At 40.7% G+C, this 25,464-nt stretch overlaps 5 protein-coding genes across 5 annotated transcripts; 4 read left to right on the forward strand and 1 right to left on the reverse strand.

Annotated features, from left to right (window-relative positions):
• The first annotated feature begins 200 nt into the window (after nt 1–200).
• LOC108881266 (cyclin-O) lies at nt 201–2,575 on the forward strand. Its single transcript, XM_018673141.2, has 3 exons — nt 201–882; nt 1,351–1,536; nt 1,629–2,575. Exons 1-3 carry the CDS (start codon nt 520–522, stop codon nt 2,244–2,246), a joined length of 1,167 nt encoding a protein of 388 aa, XP_018528657.1. The 5' UTR covers nt 201–519; the 3' UTR covers nt 2,247–2,575.
• Nucleotides 2,576–4,642: 2,067 nt separating this feature from the next.
• On the forward strand, nt 4,643–6,696 carry LOC108881274 (multicilin). The gene is made up of 5 exons (XM_051075146.1): nt 4,643–4,702; nt 4,848–4,908; nt 5,053–5,279; nt 5,666–5,776; nt 5,922–6,696. Exons 1-5 carry the CDS (start codon nt 4,643–4,645, stop codon nt 6,354–6,356), a joined length of 894 nt encoding a protein of 297 aa, XP_050931103.1. The 3' UTR covers nt 6,357–6,696.
• Nucleotides 6,697–10,572: 3,876 nt separating this feature from the next.
• On the forward strand, nt 10,573–22,094 carry LOC108881190 (cell division cycle protein 20 homolog B). Its single transcript, XM_018673029.2, has 11 exons — nt 10,573–10,627; nt 15,329–15,545; nt 16,656–16,762; nt 17,175–17,226; nt 17,872–17,988; nt 18,504–18,715; nt 18,869–18,963; nt 19,204–19,432; nt 20,190–20,315; nt 20,396–20,513; nt 21,116–22,094. Exons 1-11 carry the CDS (start codon nt 10,574–10,576, stop codon nt 21,211–21,213), a joined length of 1,425 nt encoding a protein of 474 aa, XP_018528545.2. The 5' UTR covers nt 10,573; the 3' UTR covers nt 21,214–22,094.
• On the reverse strand, nt 11,837–14,394 carry gpx8 (glutathione peroxidase 8 (putative)). The gene is made up of 3 exons (XM_018673306.2): nt 14,106–14,394; nt 13,685–13,946; nt 11,837–12,515 (listed from the first exon to the last, which is right to left on the reverse strand). The coding sequence occupies exons 1-3, from the start codon at nt 14,310–14,312 to the stop codon at nt 12,352–12,354; spliced, it is 633 nt and encodes a 210-aa protein (XP_018528822.1). The 5' UTR covers nt 14,313–14,394; the 3' UTR covers nt 11,837–12,351.
• A 535-nt stretch (nt 22,095–22,629) lies between the features above and the next one.
• Nucleotides 22,630–25,256, forward strand: LOC127138972 (killer cell lectin-like receptor subfamily B member 1B allele B). Its single transcript, XM_051075148.1, has 2 exons — nt 22,630–22,639; nt 24,880–25,256. The coding sequence occupies exons 1-2, from the start codon at nt 22,630–22,632 to the stop codon at nt 25,254–25,256; spliced, it is 387 nt and encodes a 128-aa protein (XP_050931105.1).
• The last annotated feature ends 208 nt before the right edge of the window (nt 25,257–25,464 follow it).

The following is a 25,464-nucleotide window of genomic DNA, read 5'->3' on the forward strand; positions in this document are numbered from 1 at the left end:
TTTCCATTTCATATGTGAACATCATATGTGAAGACAAATAGCAACTTCACATACAATAGGGTATCACAAATAATAGCAATTTACTTTTGATGAGTTCATATATCCGGACATTTTACATGCGAAATGCAGCCTGGTAGCCTACATGAGAAATGTATGTTTCCATTTCAGATGTGGAAACATTGACTTTCATTCTTTCTGCAAAGATACATTTATTTATTCGTCTATTTTGTTTCATGAAATAGGCACACAGACAGTAAAAGATGTAACATATGGTTCAGTGTTTAGGATAATTATTTCCTACATGGGCAAATGATTGTTTAGCCTCGGTTGCCTGGGGCAACGGGAGAAAGACGAGCTGCAGGAGCGGGGAAGACCCCGGGAAAGTTGACGTCATCAGACGGAACTCCCCTCACCATCTCACAACCGACATCAGTGCTGCTGTGTGTCCTGGCTTCAGTAACACACAGCCAGTGGGCTGGCAGCCGATGTGTAAACAGGTTACGGCGAGAGACAGCGGAGATGGTGTTATCTGTGAACGGTGGCAGCGGTTCCGAGACTGTTTACAAACGGAGACGGATGAACGGGGCATCTCCTCTGACTGAGATGCTCACACCTGCTCAACAGCGGCAGACGGCCAGGCACAGGAAACAGAAACTCATGTCCAAACTCAGTGACTCGGGTTTCGAGGAAGACTTGGGATCCTCCCCGGTTTCATCACCGGTTCGGACAAACGTGTCCCCGCTCCGTTTAGATGGTCCAGAGCCTCCTCCTGCAGAACAGCTGTCCAGCTGGTACCTCCAGTACGGAGACATCGGTTACAACATCCAGAGGGAGAGGGAGGCGCAGTTTTATCCCTGCAAAAGCCTGGCACGCCAGCCACAGGTAGGGTATAAATACTCTTTATACAGTGGGTCAGGTAGATTACACAGACATGTAGCCAGCTACTGATGGAAATTGCATAGAGATTTGAAAATATCTGTGAACTGAGCTAGTTGCCTGCATTTTAAAACTTGCTGTCTACCCAAAAATGTAACCTACTTTTCACATTTCTCAATAATTAAGAGATCAGCATCTGCAATAGATTATTTTGTACCTCTAATTTCATTAGTAATACCAGTCTCTGCAAATGTTGTCAATACAATTCAATAATCTACTGAAAACTGGCACAAAAATAGCATTTACATAGTGAGTGCATCAATACCTGGGATCAATAACATGACATGATGCTGTAAAAATGCTATAGCAGGCTGCAGAAAATGTTATATGTATTTCCAGGCACTTAAATGTCACAAAAATTTATTAAATACCTCCATGCTGCTGCTTATTCTAATGGACTCTGGTTACTTGCAGCTGAATGCAGAGGCACGGTGTAAACTCGTCAGCTGGCTCATCCCTGTACACAAACATTTCCGTCTGTCCTTTGAGTGCTGCTGCCTGGCAGTGAACGTCATGGACAGATTTCTGGCATCCACGGCAGTGGCTGCTGACTGCTTCCAGCTGCTTGGTGTCACAGCACTCCTTCTAGCCAGTAAACAGGTTGGTCTTTGAGTGTGGCAAATGCTTGAGGAACAGGTAGTTTGTGTCTTTGGATTTCATTTAGTGTAACCCCTTTGCTCTGTGTCACCTAGGTGGAGATCTGCTCACCACGGATCAGCCATCTCCTGTCACTGTGCTGCGATGCCTTCACCAAGGAGCAGCTGTGCAACCTGGAGTGTCTCATCCTCCTCCGTCTCAATTTCCACCTTGCTGCACCCACTCTGGCCTTTTTCCTGGACTATTACACCAACTGCAGTGAGGCTGCCGAGCTTGTGTCTGAGAACAGATGTGGTGACAGGTTTGCAAAACTGACTCCAGACACAAAAAGACTCAGGCAGTGCAGCAACCTCGCACGAAAGGTGTGTGAGTTGAGTCTAGCAGACTATGCTTTTAACAAATACCCACCATCTCTGACTGCTAGCTGTGCACTGAGGCTAGCCAGCGAGTTGCTGAAAACTGAACAAGGGCGTGTTGAGAGTGCAACCATCCAGCTACAGGGAGACCAGTGGGACAGTTTTGGGGATGAATTATGTGCTCAACCATGTGAGAGCCCTGAGGTTTCTGAAGGTCACTCTCTGATAGTGAAAGACCATGTCCTGCCTGTAGGTCAGGAGAGCTACAACCACAACCTGGCCCAGGAATGCAAAGACAACCTGAAGCTGCTGGTGTCATTAAACCAAGAGACATTGGAAGCAATGTCCACCATGTGACTGCAGTGTGCCACACACAGATGTTAGCAAAATGCCAAATTCCCCTCTACGTTTTGGGGTTACATTCTAGGGTATATTTTGAAACCTCATATATCTCACAGACAATCAGTCATACTTGATACCAGCTGGTGAATGTTTTACAACGTAGCATTATGGTTTTATATTATCATAAATCAATGAAGTACGTTAATATATTCTTTTTATTTTAAAAATTCTAAATCAAAATCATTATTTTATTTATTATGTATGCACTGACTTGTTGCGGGTTTATAAGTTATGTTACTGTTGCAACCTCTCAATGAAGGACCTGAGAAAATGTGCTATGATGTATGGATTGATGTTATGAAATAAATGATCAGTAAATGAATTGTGTTGGTCTCTGCATCGTTTTTTTTTTGTTTTTTTTTTAAAATGGTGATGTTTAATGATCACATGACCTTTGAAATGAGTGTGTCAGGTCAGGAAGTCTTGATGGCATCAGTAAGAAATCATAACATTTTTGAATTTTTGAATGTTGGCCAGCTCTACTGAAATTTGATATACAAAGCAGAAGTATCTTGTCTCAATCTAACTTTTCTCTGCACTGCAGTGTGCAGTGCTCACTTTGACATAAATGACTGCTTTATTAGATTTCTAAAGAAGTAAACTAAAACATTTAAGCAGATAGTCTATCCATTAAGAGTGACATAAATCTAATAAAACATGCACTCCACATTAAGTGGTCTCAAAGTGCTGTAAATGTGAGCTCATGGCCTGGCCTCTTGAGGGGGTAATAGAAGAAATAAATTCTTCTCTCAAAGTGTAACTGATTCTTGTGGCTCATTGGCTGTGTAGGCTGTTTGCCTGGAGGTCAGTTTACCCACGTTTTTATTTAGCGTTGCATCACTGACTGTTATTTGAAACTAAACTGTGCCAACACAGCCTGGTCAACTGAGGGGCTTTATCTGATAATCCATTACGCGTGGCATCTCGACCTGCTGACACATTGTCGACCACACAGGTGCATTCAGCGTTAAGGGCCGAGCTAGACTCACTCTTGTTTGTTTATTAATGGAGGCATTTGTCACGAGTGTTTACTGAGCTGTCTGCTGTAATTGCCCTTTTCCTTTTTCCACTTCGCTTTAACTGTGACAACAGGCATTGACCTAATTTGGGGTATTTTACGCACAGCTGGATAGAAATTACGCACTGAATGCTATGACCATGCACCGCGTTGTAAAAAAAATAAAGACACGATGTAGTATTGATAACAAAATATAAATATAACGAATACATGAAATGCCTTGAGTCCTTCTAAGCGCAATACAGTAATTGGTGCTTATATGTTGTCGATCAGCCTCCACAAACAGTATCGGTTTGTCTAAATGTTTATGTACCATGGCAATAAAACTTAGTGTTTTTTATAGATATGGTTGGACGAGGCCCTGGCAGGCTCTACGTGCACCTCTGGCAGGGAGCTGGGAATATTTGGCCGCAGGCGGAGGGAGGGCAGAATTGCAGAGAAAACCTGCTGTAAGGGCGCCGTTATGCGCGCTACTGGTACCCCTTTACCCTTCAACGGAAAGTCGTTAGTCATGCACCAATTTAATCTCCGAGGACGCTGTCACTCCCTGGAGACTGAATAAGTGCCCGTGATTGGGCCAATGATACGAAACCGCGGCACTGGAGAAATACAAACCGGGAGAATGCTGGACTATATATCAGCTAAATCATGTCTCCTCAGTTCAGTTTTTCAGTCAGAGGTGTAGTGATGGAGATGACAGGAGATAGAAAAAGAGTGTTTGGTGCTGTCTGCTACAACCAAATGAGCCAACAGGGGAGGAGAGCTGCAGTAAACAAAAAGGTATGAAGTCCTTCGCTTTGAAATGGTGCACATAACACAGCTCTGAGCAGCTGAAAAGACTGTAAAAATGCTCTCTACCTGCAGGATAAAGCGCTGGTGCCACGAAGCAGCAGCCCAGTCACTGTGTACGTGGAGCTACCCTGCATCATTGATCAAGGTATGCGCATCTCTGACATCTCGGTGCGTAAAAAAGAAAGCACATGTAAACAAATGCGTTCTGGGGGTTGAATCAATGAAATGTGTGTATGTTACAGCTTTTTCAACAATTGCATGGGATGATTTGGAGGACTCCGCAGTGAGACGGGAGAGCGATTCCCTCGGTTCTCAGGTGAGGAAAAAAATCTGGTGGCAGGTCTGCAGTTCTGCATCACTCCTAGGCTGTTAATGTTTGACACGGTGTGCTGGAATCCTGCAACGAATGGCATTGCAGTTTCCTCATGACACGCAGGCTACTGCTAATTGGCTGGACCTCACAAGTTTTGTCCGTTAACTGCCTCTTTGGCACAGATCACCGTGAGCACATAACGCATTACGCTTCTGCACACTCACTGAAATGACCACCAGGACATGCTCTGCTATAAATCCACATCACGCTGTTTGGTGGGACTTTCAGGTAGAACTGCTGTGATTTCTACATGGAGTATATATATATATATATAATATATATATATATATATATTATATTATTTATATATATTATATATATATATATATATATACACATACTGTGTTAACCGTCAAGTCTTATTCATCCACAGGTGAATGAATCTGATGCAGATGACCAGGACTTTGGGGATTATGCTCTGGATTTCATGGCAGGTGAGAAAAACAAAACGTGCAACTGTTGCTGCTGTGTGCTGTGAATGCCACTGTTACTTCTCCTACTATAATTATCATCATCAACTAAGGAGATCCTCTGAAGTTATGTTGGCTGAATCTGTGGATGCTTGTCTTCTCTGTCAGATTCTCCTGGCACATTGGAGAGCAGCCTGTCTCCAGCTGAACTGGTACCATTTCAGGGATGTGTCATACCCCCCCTAACCCCTCAGCGAGACTTCTCCCCAGTGGAGAGTCTTATTAACTCATTCACAGAAGCAGGAATCCCCCCTGCCCAGGATGGAGCTATCTGGAAGGGCATTGCCCAGTGTCATGGCAGGGCACTGGAACATTCTATGGAAGTCAACAATGAGGTAAATCTTTACTGTGTACAGTGTGGAAATCGGGTCTTGTGATGTTTTTTTTTTTAAATTATTTTAATAATACATTGCTAATATTTTTAATGTCAGAGTTATACAAGAAATCTCAAAGCCCTGCTAAAGACTGTTGCCAAATGAATTGACACTTTTGGTCACAAACTAACTCAGTTGTAGTATTTCTATACTGCCAAGACTTAAATCTCAAAATGATGCTTTTAGATTTTTTTTTTTTTTTTATTTAAGCCAGTTTACATTTGAAATAACTATGCATATTCATACAGTACCTAAATCCAAAGAGTTACATAAATAGAAAGGTCTAAAGGAAGAAGTTTCAAACCTGAGAATCATGGCTGAACAGATTTTGCTTTTTGTCTCTGCAGCTCCATGAGACTCTTCATAGACGACAGGAGGAGATCAACTCCCTGCAGGAGAGAAACCTCCACCTCAGACAGCTGGCCAGTCGAGCAAAGCACCTGGCCTCAGTGCTCGAAGTGAGTGCATGAATCAGACAATGCACAGTACACACGTACACACAGGTTCATCCTGGATATCATATAGCCTCTTATAGTGATATTTTTATAATTTATCTAATCTTCTAATCTTTACTTCTGTTTGTCTTGTGCTATTTTCCTTCAGAAACTAACTAGATTCAGAGATTCAAATACAAGAGAACCAGTGCTACCTTGTGGGGATTCACTGAGTCCCTGTAAGCGGCAGCGACTGGATGAAGGATACGAAACAGAATCCTCAGGCTCAGTGGAGGACGTACTGAGGGACGTCAGCACTCGCTGCAATGCTATCCTGCACAGCACTGCCACTGGAACAAGAAAACAACAGGAATCAGAAACTGTACGCATGTTCGGTGCATTCTCAGGCCTTCAGACTTCTTTTTTCAAAGACTGCAGCGTGAGGACTGACGGAGCAGAGGCTGAAGGGAGCATCTCATCTTTCAGAACCTCTGTTAGAGAACACTGCACCATAAGGACTCAGGTGTTTCCACATGGACATGCCTTTACATCGAGGACTCAGGAAGGTGGATACCGCTTTCGCTGGGTTCCAAACCACAGCTAAAACCAGGGTTAACAACTGCATCCCTCAGGTGCTTTTAATTAGTGATTTGAAGATGCCTGAAGTCTATTAAAGACTGAAAGGAAGTGTGGGTGGGCAGCGACTGTTAATGCTTAACTAATAATCTATAGTGATATCTGTAAATGATTAAATTATGTCTTCCTCAGGTAGCTGCTAAGCTAATCAGTCTTAACAAAGGAAATAACACTGCCTGAGCTGTTGTTTACATTGTGTTTCTGTTTACATGCTTCAATGTCATGTTTAGTTTTGCACCTCACAGCATGTTTTTGTCTTGGAAAATACAAATGATTTTACAAGTTTGGAATAAAAGTTATGTTTTATAAAGCTGACTTGGAGAGGTTTTGATTATGGAGCGAACACTTGATACTGAAACAAATGGAAAGAAACTGTTTTCCTTGTTTGAGCAGTGAAACAAATGTGACCCCATGACCCTGATTAAGAAACAGGGACTTCCTTCCCTTTTGTCTCTGTCTGAGTGACTGTGTGGTCTGAAAGAGGGCCCTGAGTCATGATGTATTGCCACCAACATCCTTGTTTATATCCTTCTTTTTGGAAACTGAAATAGATTATTTTTAGCCATATAAACAAACCTTAAACTCGGATAACAAAAAAAAAAAAAAAAAAAAAAACTGAAGAAATCAAAACAACAAGAGGAGATTAACTTATCTTAAGAGGATGTGCCCTCTTGACCTTTGGGTATCTGTGATACTATCTTGCCGCAACCTCACTGTTGAGGGCTTTAGCTGTAAAGCATAGGGTTTGTGTGGGGCAGAGTGGTCCAGAGGACAATGTTGCACCTCACTTCAGACACCTGTTTAAACTCCCCCAACCTGAGGCTCTTTACTTAAGAGCAGTGAAGGCAACACTGCAGCTCCTAGGCCAGGGACAAGTTACAGTGCAGTTGTCACGATCACTGTGTTTAGCAACACAAATTAAGATAAGAAAAACCCTTAAAAAACTAAAAGTGAGAAGGGAGTCTGCTGACATTTTAAAATTGCAGAGGGATGTTAGGATTTGTGTTAACTAATAAACTGGACTGTGACTTTAAGACCCCACAGCTGGATTCATATTAGTGTATCACTGGAAAAAAGTTCATCTTTACAATACTAGTTATATGTATATTTATTTTTGGTGATGATGACTCATATGCTTTTACAAGGAAACTGGTGTGGCAATAATTTGTCAGTACTGTGAGGACAAGAATCCCAACATGCACCCATTAAACAAAATGATAAACTGATAATGTGCCATGAGCCATGAAGGGACAACATTTCCACTGGGAAAGAAAATAAAATTAACACAGAGACATAAAATGAGCTAAGTGACTAGAATGAGATGCAAAACAACTACAAAGAGACACAAAGACACAAAAGCATGACTTGACACAAAATAACTACAAGGCAGGGGTGCAACTGTCATATATGCAGGGGCCCACAACGTGCAGTAAATATTTATAGTACTCTGACACCCCAGTGATCTGTAACATTGTGTCCTTGATGTCATTCATTCGCCAAATAAATAACAACACAATAAATTAAGTTTTACATACAAAAGCACATCGTTCATTTACTCATATGTTCCTGAATTAAGTTTAAGTAAGCATTCATTTGAAGTTCAAAGAAGGCAACAATACCCATGAAGAGAACAACTGTGCCCTGACATGTCTGTGCCCAGCTTCCTGTTGTGTTATATCTATCAGTGCTGATAAAACTATTAATTATATAAAATAATCCTTTAGGCCCATTTGAATTTTTAAACGTAAGACAAACAAAATGCAAAATATTTGCAAAGCTGCAGAATTTACCCTACATCTAGGTACCATATCTGAATTATCCTGATGCCACTGGTTGACCAAAGACTCGTTCACCGTTAACACTTTAAATTCCTGCTGCCAACGTAAAGCAAACAGGACGCTTGTTGTCAAACCTCAGCCCCTTCATACACTAACCGCACAAACCTTCACGTCAGCTTAGTTCGACACCCGGGCTCGCCTTGAGCCACTTTTACTGCAAACAAATCCGTTTGTCATTGACCAGCAGCGGCGGTGAGAGCAGGCACAAGGTGGGGGCGAAGCTTTGTTTAAGCTGGCTGTGACACATTTGACCGGTTAAGCTACCGCCAAACTGCGGGGGACAAATGCGGGAGGGGAAAGGAAAATACAGACACAATGAGTCTCTAAGGTGACTGAAGCCAAAACCTGGACGGAGGCTACAAACCAGACGGAGTCCCGCGGGAAAGAGGGTGGGGGTTGGTGGGGGGGTCATTCAGGTTTCCTGTGGAGGGATGCTGAGGGCAGAATTACAGTGGTGTGGGGCCTCTGGGCAAATGACCTATAACCTACACTTAAACCTTAAACCTTTTTTACTTAAACCATTGTTATGCAGGTTAGCCGTTATCAAAGCATGCTATACATTTTACAGCACACAATACTTTGAAGTGAAACAACAAGGGAAACAAGAAACATAGTTACAGTTGAGACAAAATTACAAAGGCCCACATCAAATTGCATTAACATTTGGCTAAATATTTATCAACATATCCACAAAAATGTGGTTTAATTATAATTATGAAATGATAACTAATTAGCCTATCACAAGATAAATATACCGATATAAGTAAAATACAGCTGTCAGAGGTACAGCCTGTCGGTTTATGTTGATAATGGATAAAATTAAGGTTGGAGTTCGCCCCCTTATTTCATGACTGTGGGGTAAATGGCCGCCTGCTGGGGCACACTGATTGAGCTGCGCTGTTCCGAGTCATTGAGAGCACGCACCTGTCGCACTGTGTCAGGCTCGAGCTCGTGGTGTGAGCGCATATGGAAGTGGCAGGTGGCGAGAACGTGCGCCCGCTCGCGCCGTTCAGCCCACTTAGCGCCAGTGCAGCTCGTCATTAAACGGCGTGGCCAACGGGTCCACGGCCTGTTAGAAAACAAGAGCTATCAGCCCACAGGTGTATATTTATGACCTGACAGCAGTTACAAAATACCAGAGTTTATCTATAATATTCATTCGATTAAAAGTATTTCATTGTGATGGTGTTGCTGTTGTTCTACTTCATTTTAGTTGTTAAGTAGAATATTTCACTTAACAACTACATAAGATAAAATATTTTGCATAAACCCTAGTTTATTTTAGTTGTCAGGGAAAATAAAATAATCTAATAATATTTACATGGTTTAAAGGCAAAACTTTTTAAAAATCACTATTATCACCATCATTATTGTTATTATTCATCTTTCTGCCTATTAACATTGTTATTACGCTCCAAATAAGTGTTTTTACGTTTTTCCTTTTAAATGTTTTAACACATGATTTCTTGTTTTAATTTGTCTGTGTGTGGAAGGTGCAACATAAACCTACCCCTTCTCTTTCCAGATAATAACACTAGATCATCATCATCATTAATATTTTTGAATAATAATTTCTTCAGCCAAACGACATGGGCTAAGTCTAACAAACTGAAACAAACGTCTGTCCTTGTCTGTGTTATTAACTGATAACACGCTGCCGCCTCCACCTTTAAAACATTACCGCGTTGCCCTTTTATTTATTTATTTATTTTACTGTGTCAATTTGTTTCCAGGAGAAACCAGGACGCGGAGGGAATCCCTGAACAGGAGTATTTATATATTTTAAAAAAAAAAAAAAAAAAAAAAAGCGCGATCTACGCACCAATAGTAGAGCAGAGGACGTTGCTTCCCGCTCCTCCGTCCGCCCCGGGGAGAGTATTTAGGAGCGCAGCCCGTCCAGGAGAGGAGACAACAGGTGCACCAGGCATGACCGGGTCAGTCTCCTCACACAGGCTGAGATGTAGGAAAACAGATGAACTGTAACTGAAGATGCAGGTGAAAGTCACAGCTGGAGGTCCGAGTGAATGGGTGAGCTTCTTGTTTTCACAATAATATAAAAACAGTCTGGTAGATATTGTATGTCCCTGTTTTCACTTATGGCCTGTTGCTGTTGCTGCTGCTACCAGGCAACCACTTCAAACTCCAAACACATGACTGCTTCTCTTTGCTATAACATCCAGTTAAACGTGGCAAAATATATGAATAACTCAACTTCCTGAATCATTATTTGAAAGTAGAATTTCTGTTTTTGTTTATGCTGTAGTTTAGTATGTGAGAGTTGTTTCTGTTGATGATGAGCATCATGACTGAATCTTTTTTTTGTTATTGTTTTCGTGACCAGGACAATATGAGGGAAATGTTCAGAGATTTTGTAGGAAAGCAGAGGCAGTGTCCCTTCAAGGTAAGAGGGGAAATATCAAAATATTAGGAAGGAGGGGGAAAAAAGCATCACAGAGTTGTCCTTAATGTTAACTGTTCAGGCTGCATCCCTGCCTCTGGGAGTTCCTGAGCTGGTGGTGGCAGTATGGCAGTGTACTGCTGCTGGCTGTGTTACTATCTGACTGACAGCTGCCAGCTGCACTCCTCACTGCTGCTACCTACTAACCTCAGAGAATCGCTGCCGATGCTGCCACGTACTCCACTCTGTCACCTGCAAAACAAAAAAGCCAACAAAGCTGGCAGAGGCATGAATGAGAAAACTTCAAACTTTACATTTAACACGATGATAAACATTCAGCTCAGCATCAGTTCAACATAGTCAAATCCATGCATTTGCATACACAGCAGGCCCTTGGGTTGTGACTGGCTGGGAGGCAGTGTAATGTTAGCTGATGTTTCTTTGGCCAGCTCACACTGCTCTGCTGCCTTGACAGTTACATTTCACTATACTCGTGTTATACTCACTCCCAGCATGCTCAGACTCACACACTGTAAGAAAATGTTGAAGGATGGAGAGCTGGAAACAGGAGAGAATGAGGTTGATTTTAATGTAAAGTCTGTCCAATTAGGCGCTTATTTTCAATGGTTGAGCTTTCCGCTCCCACAAAGAGCTAAATCAGAACAATTTAGAAAGATGATATCTAACTGATATTACAAAGACTTCACTGTTTTTCCGCTCTATTGTTGTGGGTGGCTGGAAGGCAGTGTCTTGTTAGCTGGTTGATTGTGTGTATGCCAGCTTACCTGCTGCTGCCCTCCAACTGTCCATTTAAATCCACCATGCCTGCAACCCTGGGGGTCTTCTGCAATTAATGTTCCCCTCTATCAATTAAAAACAGTGGGTTGTGATTCAGAGCTCCTGTTGTACATCTGATAAAAGAGATTTTTTTTTGGAGACCATTCATCAGTTTTTGAAATAGTCAGACTGAGAGGTGACATTTTCCAAAGACACGGAAATAACTGTTTTAGAATATGTCAGATAGAAAAATCACTGATAATATACAGAATATTAGCACCAATGTGTTTGTGTTGCACTGGTATCAATGTTCTGAGCCGGAATTAAAAATGTAGATTAATTTTATCAGTATCAGTATATGATGTAGCATATATGAAGTATATGAAGTAGCTTTTTCTTGCTTTTAAAACATAAAAGGATCCTGGGCTCATTAGCTACAATCAGATAATGACGAGATAATTTTATTGTTGGATGGATGTTTCACAATTTGCTGGGCTCAAATCAGTCAAAATGGTCTAAAATGGTATGCTTCACCTTAAGAAAATGGAATTTAATGTAAACATTAGAAAGTACAGACAGACTAAGCAAAATTAAAGGTGTAAAAATCCAACACTTCAAAGACTAAACAATCCTTCAGCTGCAGCAGTGGTCATTATAAGGAATGTTCATCATCCCTGTCATTATTCACCACAGGATGGTCCCGATTACACACAGACAAACTCAAACTCTGACAAATACACACACATTCTGACTAGCCTTGCATGACTTTCGCTGCCTTTGTGGCTGAAACTACTTGATCTTTTCATCTTGCACGTGTCTAGAGCAGTGACATCACCCAACCACGCTCACTGAAACAGTTCACAGTCAACCACTTGTTATTCCTGACTGTCAAAGTGCAGGAAACCCAGACACAACCCAGCGGTGTGTCCAGTATCTATCAATAAGCTCCATCATAGCTCCACCCGTTTCTTTAGGATGATTTCTCGCACCAGCGCTGTGGCCTCTTGACGAACACTTTCCATGGGCTCGTCGGTTCGCCAGAACCGAACCACCTTTCCCTCTGGGTCCACCAAAAACTTCCAGAAGTTCCACTTGGGAATTTTCTTAACAGAATCTGAAAAATAAGACATACAGCCCTGGGTCATTTGTGCATCTTACAATGTAAATTTAGCCATAAACTCTTATGATGCTGTGATCATAAATCAACTTGTTAATATTATATACACTCAGTTGTCATTTTATCAGGAACACCTACCTAAAAGGCCAATACAACAGTCCAGTTATAAATCCTCTTTCATAAAGGTTTTAACGTTCAGTTTGTGCTAAAACTGTGTTAAAGACGCATTGATTCAACTGTATGATCATTCTTGAGGCTGCAGCTTGTGGTGCTGGTGAACTGCACTGCATTATGTTGACAGGTGTTCCTATTATTTAGCCCCATAAGGACAGGTTTAACAATAGATATACCTCTTTGTATATAATGCAATACAGCTCAACAGCACCACAAACTGCAGCCTCCAAACACAGTTGAATCAGCACCTCTTCAACACAACTTAACATCAATAATCTTCATGTGAAGGACTTGCAGGTATTGAATTAAACTGCATTAGATTTAGCTAGATGTTCCTAATAAACTGACAACTGAGTGTATATCTAATCATATTGATGCAAAAACCATTAAGTGTGTATAAATAAGCCCTACATTATATATTCCAATAAGCTCAGCAGTTCATAGACTAGTTCATGTGTCCTCTCCGATGAACCCCATTCTACGTATCTACATTAGTACAGTGGGGTTCAAAAGTCTGAGAGCACTTAGGGAAGGTGGTCTCAGACTTTTGGACCTCTTTGTACAGTTTTTTCCCCACTGAAAAAGCATAAGTATGTATTTTGGCAGACAGGAAGGAGAGCAGGTGTTTTTTTCTGTTGTTTTTTTTAAGTAAAATATCAAATGTTTTCTGGGTACAGCTTCTTTATGCAAATAACTTTTCATTATAAACTGAATACTGCTGAACACAATAACTAATAATAATTCATCTCTAACCTTACAGATTATTTGATCATAAAAATAACATTTGGTTGCAACCATAGGGGAAGGTGTGGTGCAGTAAATGTTAGGTCCAGACTACTTCCTGGCAGACAGCTACCTAAGTGTAGCCATATACAGTAGTCATCATTTTTAATTTGTAAACATAGACTTGAAACCTAGTGGTGGTGTATCATGTTGTTTTGTAAAACATGGTGTAGAACAGACAGATGTAGGTGACATGTCTTTCTGCCAACCTGTGAGGAATTTGAAGGCAGGGTCCGCCTCTGAGCCCATTATTTTGATTTTACTGAAGAAGGGGAAAGTAACACCGTAGGTGGACTTGGCGAAAGCCTCGATGTCCCGGCTGTTCCCGGTCTCGGTGTCCCCGAACTGGCCGCAGGGGAAGGCCAGGACGTTAAAGTGAGATGTGCCCAGCTCCCGGTGGAGCTCCTGCAGTGACCTGTAGTTCGCCTCCGTCTGTTCGCTGTGACTCGCCACGTTTACAACCAGAGACGCCTGAACAGGGAGGGAAAGGGTGTACGTTATTTTTTTTAAATGCCATAAGAAATGTGTATTATGCACTGAAACCCAAACTTAACTCACGGTGGTTAACTTGGACAAAGTCTGCACAGATTTCTTCTCAAAGTGAAATAACTGGTGATGATGTGGACTTACTTTTCCTCGGTACTTCTCCAGGGAAACCGACCTCCCCTTCGCGTCTTTGACCTCGAAAGAATAAAAATCCTTCGGTTTTCTCGGCTTCACCAGCTGGGTCTGCAGGAGGAATAAACAGCCCACACCGACTGTCATGCTAAATAACACCCTTAACTTTTTAGCTTTTGGGTTAGAGGACTTGGCAGGGTAGCCCCCTAAGGCCTCCATCTTGGAGGGGGAAGAACAAACCGAAGTTGGTGAGAGGGGCTCCTGTCTAAAGTCTTGGGGCGGACCGGAGGAGGGAGCAGCGTCAAAGCTGCTCAAGTAAACCCGGAAATTGAGCGCAGATTCTTTCAAAAAAATAAAACCAGTGTTGAAACGTTCATCTTTAGGTTTGCACACAGCCAGTAAAAGTCATATTAGATATACTAGAGGAACAGTTAGATATCCGAACCAGTTAACAACACTGTAACAACACTAGCAACGCCTTAGCAACAGCCCTAAACACTGTAAAACACCTGAGCAAATGACCTATGACCTTGCTAGCAACATTTTAGTTACTACAACAACATCCTATCCACTGCTTTGAAAATGTAGCTATCCACTTAGTAAGTTATCACCATTAATGTAGTGATTTTTGCTAACTGAGAAACTGCATTCATATCATCTTCAAAAAATAAATTTCCCTTGTTGTTGGATACAGAAGCAGTACAATATAGAACTGTAACATTTATTAATCAATTTGTCAATCAACGGGAAATTAATTGGTAACAATTATGATAACTGAATGAACACTTCAGCCATTTTAAGCAAAAACATAATTTGATACTTCTCTCTGTTGTGTATGACACAAAATATTTGAAGATATTTCTAAGATACTTATACACTACCTTGGACTATGGGAAATAATTAACATATTTTATCACATTCTCCTGATATTTTACAGAGAAAATGATTAATCAATTAATTAAGAAAATAATCGTTAGTTGCGGCTTTAGTACAGTATAAGATGATATCTTTAGACGGGGGGAAATAGAAGGGTCAGAACTTAATGTTAGTACTTTTGTTTTGAAAGTTTTAACCGGAAGTTTTACTCTATATTTTGCTGGCTTGACCCTGATGAAGTTATGTGTTTTTTGCAGAGGCATGAAGTTTGGGTCAGTTTTCAGTAGGCTGAGACTACTGAGGCTAGCCGTATTTTTTTTGTTTATTCACTAACTGTATTTTTTTGTGTTTGTTCTCAGGGAGTAAGCGACGCTCATCACATGTCATATAAGCGTTTCAGGAGGCGGATCATCCAGAGGAGCAGCAGAGAGGGACCTGCTGTGAGCACACCTCTGGCCACTGAGTGGCAGTGTGAGCTAAGTTTTGAGTTTGATACAGTCTGTCAGAGACTGGAGCTGGATTCACCACCGAGACACCGTGAACCGGTCCAGACAGTCCTCCAGGGAAATCCCCCAGGTAGAATTTTAACACACCACATCACAGAGGACTGTAGAAGACTTACCTGTCTGTGATACTGCCCTCTCTCATCAAACTTGTGATCAGTAAATCAAAGAATTACCCAAACTAGTCACTTTGAATGACTTTGGTATTTTTGAGAGGGATGGGTGGGTTGCTTGTATGCAAACTCCATTTTAAAACCTATTTTAAACAATTAATTTGAATAACCTTTTGTTCTTTGCCATAGTTGTAACTACTGTTTAAAGACAGTGATTGCCTGCCACTGGTTTTGCAGCTTTTCATAGTCCCCAGAAATATTTGGGCATCTTTAATTTCACTACATTGTTATTTATGTAACACAGAGAAATACATATTTTAAGTTCCACCTACTGTATATGTTAGACGCCGCAGCTTATCACACAATACATCTTTTACTGCATGGTAATTTCTTGGCAGATGTGAAAAAAATGCTGTAATGTTCGAAAATGCTTGTGTTAATGTTGGTAAATGTTTCGGTAAGCTGTGTGCCAATGCATTGTTTGCCTTGCAGGTTGCTTAAAATGTCAACCGCACTTGATGCTGCTGTAGACAACACCTATTTGTCAGTGTTGCATATGACAGCTGAGCAGGCATTGTTGCAGAGTAACACATGTATGGTTTAACAAGTACAGTATGTATCTGGGTCATAAATTTTACATGACCACATTTGAGGACTGATTACTAAAGATAGATTAGATTAGATTAGATAGATGGGAAATTCAATATATATGTTCAAATAAAAATAAACACACTACATATATACTGTACTCTGTATGTGTGTGTGTGTATATGTATATATATATATACAGAGTACAGAGTTAGTTTAATCTCTTATATTGGTATCAGCAATGCTCCTGTTTTTTTGTTCTGTACACAGTACACAGAATTATTATATGTACTGATTGCTAAAGATCTGTGGGTAACATTTCCCCATAGGCCCACAGCCACAGACCCTCATGCATCCAATTCTTTGTTCTCCTTACCAGTACGTTTAGATGTCTCACCAAAAATACACAGTAAATTTATTCCATAACTGTTTTGTGATGGATGTTATTGTATGTTTTTTGTGAAATCATCTGTTCTTATCAGAGACAGCGCTGGAAGAAGGCATGTCCCACTGTGGGGCTGTCAAAACACAGAGCACACCGCCCACCATCTCTGCCAGGAGACGACCTGTGGAAAATCCTCCAGAACAGGTTTGTTTAAGGAACTTGTACATATGCCACAGCAGTTTGATATGTCTTACCTGATTGGATCAATAATAATGTTGAAAACTATGTGACAAGACAGAAAACCAGAAATACAACAGAGGATCAGGTTTCTCAAGTTTCTTCTGAGGTTTGAATGAAGCTGGAAGATCATTTAAGGTTAACAACATAACCAAATTCTACTCACATACAATTCAGCTAAAATAGGGATAACACCAAAGAGGTATAGTGTCATTATGTCACAGAATACATAAAACATGGTCTAATTCTGTGCACAATCACTGCTAATGCTAACTTTAGACAAAATCTCATTATTAGATGTTTGAAAAATATGTTTGAAAAAATACATAAATATCATGTAAGAGACCAAATCTAATCACAATACTTCAATGTTTTGCAGGGATTGGTGTGGAGAGCTGCAGAGCAAGAACACAGCAGTGAACAACAGACTGGTACAACATTACCGTTTTCACTCTTGTCAGAAATGACAAGCGATACTGCATGATGTCATGATGTGAACCAGGAAACCAGGAAACAACTTTTTTTTTTTTTTTTTTTAAATCAGCAGAAATGCTGGAGCAGTGTGGGAGGTCTATGTTTATGTTTAAGTTTGCTGATATGATTGTATCATTGTTATCTTTGGTGGGATAATTACACATTATTATTGTTATTAGCTTATGGAGGTGTGGAGAAGTTAAGCATAAAAACATGACGTGACATTTGAACAGCATAAGATAAGAAAGGCTGATTGAGATCATTGTTTAAGTCTTTGTAATGAAATCATTGATCACACATGGGGCTGGGTTTTCAGCTTTTTTAAATGTGAGTTTTATCCAGACTTTACATGCGTACTTTAAAGTGTGTGCATCTCTGAGCCTCAGTGCAGCAGAGAGAGTAAATAACCAATAACCAGTAATTCACTGTAACGTGTTTAATTTAGTTTAGTGTGGATGTTTGCTGCAATTCTAAATCAGTGAGAGAAAATGAATGCATTTGACATCATTAGCAGTAAACCAAAGATGTACTATTGATATGAAACGTTGTGTGTGTGTTTTGCTTAACTGTGGTTTTCTGTTTATAATACTTCAACAATGCAGGTTCTGATGAGGGAAGACATGATTTGCAGCCATTTGCCATCTTGGACAAAGCTGCTGTGAGTCTGCAGGGGAAGACAGTGATGAAGCTGGCAGCACCGTCACTGCTCAACGACTACTGTAAGAGAAGATACAAAGCATGCAGTATACTTACACATACACGAGGGAAAAAATGATTCAATGCAACAGTGCAGCAGCAGGCACATAGGTAAGCACATAGAAACATAAGCAGATGAGAAGGAGAAGGGGCTGTTGTGATGAGGAAAACTGAGAACAGGTGTGTGAGGGGGGGATGCTCAGGTGTACTGAAACTGGAAAAACAGGTGAGTAGGCGGACATGGAGACAGGAAGAAAGTCCAGGGACATCTGGTGGGTGGATGAAGAGTGGCAGGAATTGGTATTTCTAAAGAATGAGTCAAAAGCTCCTGCCAAGTTTGCCGTGACATCACTGTTTACCACCATGCTGCTGTTTGGATTCACAAACATTAGTACATCAGTGGTAGTAAACATTAGTAGTTTTAACAGAAAATAAAATTACACCAATGTCATTCTGTCAATAAAACATTCAGTTAAGTTACTTAACTCATTAGGCACAGTATAAAGTCCTGCTCTCTTCTCCATCTCTCCCCTTTTAGACACTAATGTTCTTGACTGCAGTTGTAATGGTGTGATTGCATTAGCACTGGGCTCTTCTGTTTACCTCTGGAATTCAGAGACTCGTGCTCTGGCGGGACGTCTGGACCCGAACCAGCAGACGGGACAACCACACCGTCAGTCTGTCTCGTCTCTGCGCTGGAGCAGAGATGGCAGAGCTCTCTGCATAGGCACCAGGCGAGGAGAGATACAGGTGAACGCTTCAAGTAAATGAGCGCATAAACGGTGGAAACTGAGTCATACCAGCTGTGAGGGGGGCCTGCGGGGGGGGTGGGGGGTGGTTTAAGAGCTAGTTGAATCAGCAGGATGACGGTTTGTGGTGTCTTCTGTCTCTCTGACTCTTTAGTTGTGGGATGTTGAAAAAAAGCAGAATATGAGGTGTCTACCATCACACCTATCTGTGGTCAGAGCGCTTTCCTGGAAACAGCAGCTACTCAGCAGGTACTGGTGTGTAAGTCGTGTCAGTCCACCAAATTACACAGAAAAGACAGGACTTTATCAGATCTTCACTAAGGAAAGGGGGAGTTACACAAAAAGACCTCAGCTGTTTTATAATACCCAAATCTATAATGGTTTAGCAAAAGGATTGTAGTTGAATTAGCCCTAAGTATAATATCAGTATAAAGTGTCTATGAAATACAGTATTCATGCTGGGAAATAACAGTGTCTACAATCTAACAGTGGCTCTGTTCTCGGACGCATCCATCACCTCGACCCTCGGGCTCCCGCACCTCTGGTGGGTGCAGCCATCCAGAAGGAGGCTATCTGCAGCCTTCAGTGGTCACCGGGAGATGACCGGCTGGCCAGCGGCTCCGCAGACGGCCTCCTGCATATATGGGACAGTGACGTTGCAGGGGTCACAAGGTCAAAACAGCCTATCACTACGATGAAACAGCCCAGTGCTGTTAAGGTCGGTTAAGGTCGCTGCTTGTGTGTGAATAGAATAGAATGGAATAGAATGCCCTTTATTGTCATTATACTAAAAGTACAACAAGATTGGAGAGCTTCTCCTTTACAGTGCAAACATAGAAATATACATATATATATATATATATTATATATATATATATATATATATATATATATACAAAACAGTGCAACTCTATATACAATGAGGTATAGTGTGAATGAATGTATTGCACAGGTAATGAGGTATAGGTGTGAGTGTGAATGTATTGTCGTCGTTGCATGTGTATCATCAAATGATATTTGAATGACACACACATTTCCTCAAGTCATTTTGCATGTTATCACAACACATTTATTGTCATCACACACTCATTAATTTCTCTACTTGCCAACCAAAATGGCATTAAATGTAACGTGATATGGCCTGAAAGTGGCAAGCTATTTATATGCACTTGGTATGTACAGCCCCACCACTAAAAATGTGACCTGATGGTGCATCTCGTTACTGATTTGTCTCACTCACTCAACCTCATTCACAGGGAGCAAACATGTGGTTTTCAGGACTGACACAACTATATTCATTTATTGCAAGCATGACTAGTGATAACTATTTTTAAATCATGCAAACTTGAGTAGCATAATAATGTTTGGTGAAATACTACTATATACTATACTATACTACTATACTACTACAATCTAGGGACCATTGTGTGTATGTGTATGTGTGTATTATGTGTTCATTGTGTCGGTGTATTTAGGCCATGGGGTGGTGTCCGTGGCAGGGAAAGATGATCACTACAGGAGGGGGATGGAAGGACAGAGAGATGAGAATCTGGGACACACAATCAGGGACTTGTGTAACCTCTGCCAACACAAACTCACAGGTGTTCACGCCTCAAATTATAATTGAGCTATTTTTACTGTGTATATACATCAGATAGACTACTAATGACTCCAATTGCAGATCTGCTCTCTACGATGGGCTGAGAGGAAGAGATATCTGGTCACAGGTCACGGCCTTCCTCATCACCAAGTCTCAACCTGGGAGTTTCCCTCCCTCAACCCAGTGCACAAGCTCACAGGTTAGAGAGCGTCAAATACCATTAATGATTTAACCATTTCTCACCAGCCCCATAGGAATAAATGCATTGCATCATTATACATGCATGAGTAAAATGAAGTGTGACAGTTTTTATCACTGCTGCAGCTCCATCATCTGTCCCTGAGATATTTAATAGCCATTTTGTTCTGACTCACTCATGTCCTGGGTTTCCACTGAATGTGAAACTATGAATGAAACATGGCAGAAATCACTACATTTGATATGATTAGTCACAGTTTCCAGAGGTATTGTGAGTTGTTGGTGAGAAAAAAGACCTAATGTTCCAAATGTCCTGCAACTGTGTTATTAATTTCCACACAAACTGCACTTACTCTGGTAGTAATTTTTAGCCGTTTTGTATCACTGCATCATTCAGTGTGACACTGTGTTCATCTTGGCTCTTTCCTGTGTGGGACAGGGGGGTTATTTTGCCATCATGTGAAAAAGTATGCCAGTTTGAAAGTTATTATTTCTAGTCACTGTGCTCTGCAATAGTGGAGAAAACAAACATTAAGACACTTTTCGCTTATGTGGGAAACAATTTAAAGTCAAAGTTCAGTCATGCTGCTGTTGTTTTTTCAGGTCATTCTCATCGAGTCCTGCACTTGGCCTTAAACCCTGACGGCACTCAGATTTTCTCTGCTGGAGCCGACCAGCGCTTTCATATCTGGGACCTTTAATCATCAGCATCACTTGACATGGATGGTGAATGTTGTTGACATCTGGTCAGACCTGTCTTAGACTTATGTTCACATGCATGTTGCTCACTTTCTTGGTAATGGCTCTGCCAGAACATTTCCTCTCCTCTACTCTGAACTAACCACATCACCAAGCCAATTTACCACCAGGTCAAACCTACTGTTGCACTAAAACTCAGTTCACACACCACAATCTAAAGGTTTCTGTGGCTCCTTCAGGGTAAATATAATAATTATTTACTTATATAGCATTTACATTCCAGTGCTGAGAGAGCATAAAAACAATCACACCTAAAAACAGCATAAATAGACAGTCGAGTACATATAAAACCAAATATAATGTAAAAATACATACAAAAACAGATAATAACAGATTATAATAACAGATAATCTGGTGGTAACAGTTGTGTAATGCCAACAAATATATCTAGTGGTCAGATAAGAGGGAAGTCTATAAAGATGTGCTTTAAGGCATGATTTAAAAGCCAAGACAGTGACAGCAGATCAAATGTTAACTGGAGGAATTAACCGGTGCCAGCAGCAGCCTATGGATGGTAAGCAGTAAAAAAATTCTGGTGCTCTGGCACCTGGTCCTGTAAAACTTAGTAAACAGTATAATGAGTAGTTAAAAACAGACTGTAAAAGAAATTAGTAATCAGCACAAAGCAGCCAGACTTGGTGTGTGTCATTGTTGAAGTTGTCTTTTTGCAAGGAACCTCACACTGAAATCAAATATTTCAGACATGAGACCAATTACCATTTATTTACTCTAAGAATGATTCATGTAATTTGTAAAATGATGTTAATGTTTTGTTTTGTACCTTAAAGTAATGTCCTGAGATGTTTAACCCAATAAACATTGTTCTATGTTTGACTTAAGTTTGGGGCCTTTATTCTGTCACAGCTCAAGGTTGATTGTGTTGCGGCTCCTAATGTATCAGGCTTGAATGTACATTGTACATATGACAGTTTCCATGGTTAAAGTGACACACAGCCAAGTGTGTCCGAACTGCTGCTGCTTGGTTTATCTTGGTTTTATCTAGCAGACAACGAGTGCATTTGTTAGGGGTATTCACATGATCAGATAAGACCTGAGAGAACACTCTGTGCAAAAGTGTCTGTGGTGAAGACTTCCTTTGGAAAAAAAAAGTAAGACCCCCATGTCTTATGGGTAACATGTTCACTGACACTGAGGTGAAGCTATGTTACCTCAGACATCTGTTTTCTCAGAGTATAAACCACAACACTTCTCACATACAGATACAGACTGAGTGCAGTAGCCATGTTGGAAGTTCTACAGAGAGATGTGTGGTAGTAATAATAATAATAGTAATTATTACTATAGGACTGATTATAAAACTATAATAATAATTTTAACAGTGGGTGTTGAGTAGGATCATGGAGGGTGGTAAGTGGCTTGTCACAGATCCAGATCCATACAGCTCTGGAGACAGTAATACCTGCAGAAAGTGACAGGAGTATAGATGTGAGAGATGAGAGAGAGCAAAATTAATGGAGAGAGAAGATGCAGCGTTAGTAAATACATTAATTTAAATGTGTGCAGACATATCATATGAGCAAAACTGAAACCATGACAGAAAAGAAAACCATGAAAACCCTTTGAGAGGCCTGCTGCAGCTGTCATGTTTCTATTGTATGATCAGCTGCAGCCCAAAATCAAACTCCTGAACTGTCTCTACCCTTGTCATCATCTAAGCATGCAGTTTATAAGCTTCCCTACCAGCAGCACAGAGAGAATAATTCATCATCAGTGCCAGAAACTCTGTGTATCAGGTCAGGTACAGACTGGCTAAGCAAGAACTCCTGAAAGAGGGTGTGTCCTGACTGCTGCTGATTACAGTATAGATTTCACTTAAAGGTTTTGTTTGCAGCCTACATATATACCTGTAATGAGAGGAGCATAAATCATAGCTCCTGATGAAATATTTGTTCTTCCTGTAAACACTTCACTTTCATATCATTTGAGTGAGCACAGAGCAGAGTGTTAAGTCACCCACTCCTCTTCTTTATTGACATAGCAAGCATTTCTAAAAGCTGTGGATTGCTCTAGGAACTGATTGTCAGATTTGAATTTCAAGGTAACAAAGTATGCTCAGGACTAGGCTGCAGGGTGGAGCTATATGACAGTATTTTTAGCACCTCCTATAAAAGCTCAACACCTTTCTCCGGGTGTTCAGAGAGTTGCATTGTTTAGCCTGTTCAGACACTTGGTTTACAAAACTATACTTTATAGTAGTTTCATTTCACTACTATAATCAGAAAGTAAAGATGATGTTTTTTTCAAACATAGTGCAAAAGTCTGGTGAGGTAATGAGAAGGAACTTGAGTAAGGAGTAGTAAGTTAAGTAGATGACTTGACACATATTTTGTACGTGATGTCTTCTGTTTGAGAAAACGTCCTGATCAACATGGTCACTCCCACTTTTTCCGCCTCATATATTACTCCATGGTGACTGCCGATTTGATAAACTTCCTGAGCAGAGGGAGTTGTCGGCAGACTAGGGGGAGAGGATGATGGGCTGCACATTGTGGAGAATCTGTATAAATCAAAAAGAGCTGGGTAATACTGGATAGTACGTGCTGCTGGATGGAAAAGGAATGAAAAACTAAATCTCACCTTCCAGAAAAAACACAGATTCTACTGTATGTTCACCTGTGAGATTCTACAGCAACTGGCTGTTCTGGGTAACTGTTTCCAAATATTCTTTAACTTAGGACAAACATTGACAGTGCAGTTATTGTGACTTGTTAGTATATTTCATCATTTAGAGAAATCCTGCACAATGTAATGCCAAGTGCAACAGCTGACAGGTGCTGTAATGTCATGTCAGTTATATGTTACTTTGAAGTCAGAACTATATGATATATCAGAGCACACCTGACAAACTATTGCTGTTTTGTGATAATCTGGCATATTTACAGGAACTTTAACATGAAGAAAAACACAATAACCACCTGCAGTGTGTCTCTAGAATCTTTATACAGTAGTCCAAGCATGAATTGTCTGGAATGGCTCTGAAGAAAATTTAACCAGCAGCAGACTGAGTGTGATCTGACAGCAACTTAAAGACAGAATGAAGTGCACTCATGGGACTATGAGACAATAGGCCCCTGTGCACATACATGTCATCAGGCCCTTGTCTGTCTTACATATGAGTCCCCCAGTCTGAAAGAGACACAAAATGTTTTGTTTTATGGCATTTTGCAACTCTTTATATTTGTTTTGCATCTCTTTCAGGTCTATTTTGTGTCTCTTTTGTAGTCATTCTGCACCTCTTTGTGGTTGTTTTTTTTTTTTTTTTTTAAATCTTTGTGGCCATTTTTGCATCTGCAACTGTTTTGTGTCTCTTTAGTTACAGTTTGTAGGTGAAGCAGAAGCTGCTGGTTGAAAAACTGTATTCTGTACAGCTATTAAACTAAATATGTCAGCACATTATGCAAAATATTAGATTGTTATTATAGTATATTAGATTAGATTGTACTCTGAAAGACAAAATCAACAAAAACAAACATTGGAGGCCAGCCCATTCAGTAATCCATTCGTAGATGCAGAGCCAGGGAATCAGGTCAGAGATGCAGCTGTTAATAACTCATCCATCTTCCTCTCTGTTATATCCCCTGATTCAGTGGTGTGCCATGGCCTAGCAGTGGGTCAGATCACCTCACATTACTTCCTGATCCAGAGACCCATGTCCTGGTCCAAAGCCCGGGAGTTCTGTCAGAGGCACTATGTGGACCTCGCTGTCCTAAACATGGAAGACCAATACTTTACTCTCCTCAATGCCACTCTTGCAAAAAAAGCCAGCTTTTGGCTCGGTCTGCAGTGGCAGAGCATCTTCAGTGGCTGGACCTGGGTGAACGGCGAAGAGCTGAGCTACAAACAGTGGTACAGGAGAAATTATGAAGGTCAATGTGCAAGTTTGGAGGCCATGCTGGAGAAGGACAAGAAGCTGTTGGCTCGCTACTGTGATGAGCCGCACATGTTTGTCTGTCAGGGTCAGTAATGCTTCATTGTTATTTACAAGTTAGAACCTAGTAAATATGGTAACTTCCAAGTTCCATTATCATACCAGTGTCATATGTACACATATTCAAATATACATTAATTCTCCTGAATACTGTGCATCATACATACATGTATACTGTAGACTGAACAAGCTATTTTATTTAGGACTTGAATGTTTTAATTTGTAGTGTTTTAACGACAACATA

The sequence above is a fragment of the Lates calcarifer genome, linkage group LG13 (genome assembly GCF_001640805.2).
Source record: "Lates calcarifer isolate ASB-BC8 linkage group LG13, TLL_Latcal_v3, whole genome shotgun sequence".
Classification (NCBI taxonomy): Eukaryota; Metazoa; Chordata; class Actinopteri; family Centropomidae; genus Lates; species Lates calcarifer.

Excerpts from the sequence above, each read along its gene's own strand:
- gpx8 (XM_018673306.2), bottom strand. The coding sequence starts at position 14,312 with ATGGAGGCCTTAGGGGGCTACCCTGCCAAGTCCTCTAACCCAAAAGCT. Across the intron at positions 13,947-14,105 it reads TGGAGAAGTACCGAGGAAAA|GCGTCTCTGGTTGTAAACGT; the intron begins GTAAGTCCACAT and ends CTCCCTGTTCAG. Across the intron at positions 12,516-13,684 it reads TGCCTTCAAATTCCTCACAG|ATTCTGTTAAGAAAATTCCC; the intron begins GTTGGCAGAAAG and ends CTTATTTTTCAG.
- LOC108881190 (XM_018673029.2), top strand. The coding sequence starts at position 10,574 with ATGAGGGAAATGTTCAGAGATTTTGTAGGAAAGCAGAGGCAGTGTCCC. Across the intron at positions 16,763-17,174 it reads TGGAAAATCCTCCAGAACAG|GGATTGGTGTGGAGAGCTGC; the intron begins GTTTGTTTAAGG and ends AATGTTTTGCAG. Across the intron at positions 19,433-20,189 it reads AACAGCCCAGTGCTGTTAAG|GCCATGGGGTGGTGTCCGTG; the intron begins GTCGGTTAAGGT and ends CGGTGTATTTAG.
- LOC108881266 (XM_018673141.2), top strand. The coding sequence starts at position 520 with ATGGTGTTATCTGTGAACGGTGGCAGCGGTTCCGAGACTGTTTACAAA. Across the intron at positions 883-1,350 it reads GCCTGGCACGCCAGCCACAG|CTGAATGCAGAGGCACGGTG; the intron begins GTAGGGTATAAA and ends GGTTACTTGCAG. Across the intron at positions 1,537-1,628 it reads TCCTTCTAGCCAGTAAACAG|GTGGAGATCTGCTCACCACG; the intron begins GTTGGTCTTTGA and ends TGTGTCACCTAG.
- LOC108881274 (XM_051075146.1), top strand. The coding sequence starts at position 4,643 with ATGACCACCAGGACATGCTCTGCTATAAATCCACATCACGCTGTTTGG. Across the intron at positions 5,280-5,665 it reads CTATGGAAGTCAACAATGAG|CTCCATGAGACTCTTCATAG; the intron begins GTAAATCTTTAC and ends TTGTCTCTGCAG. Across the intron at positions 5,777-5,921 it reads ACCTGGCCTCAGTGCTCGAA|AAACTAACTAGATTCAGAGA; the intron begins GTGAGTGCATGA and ends ATTTTCCTTCAG.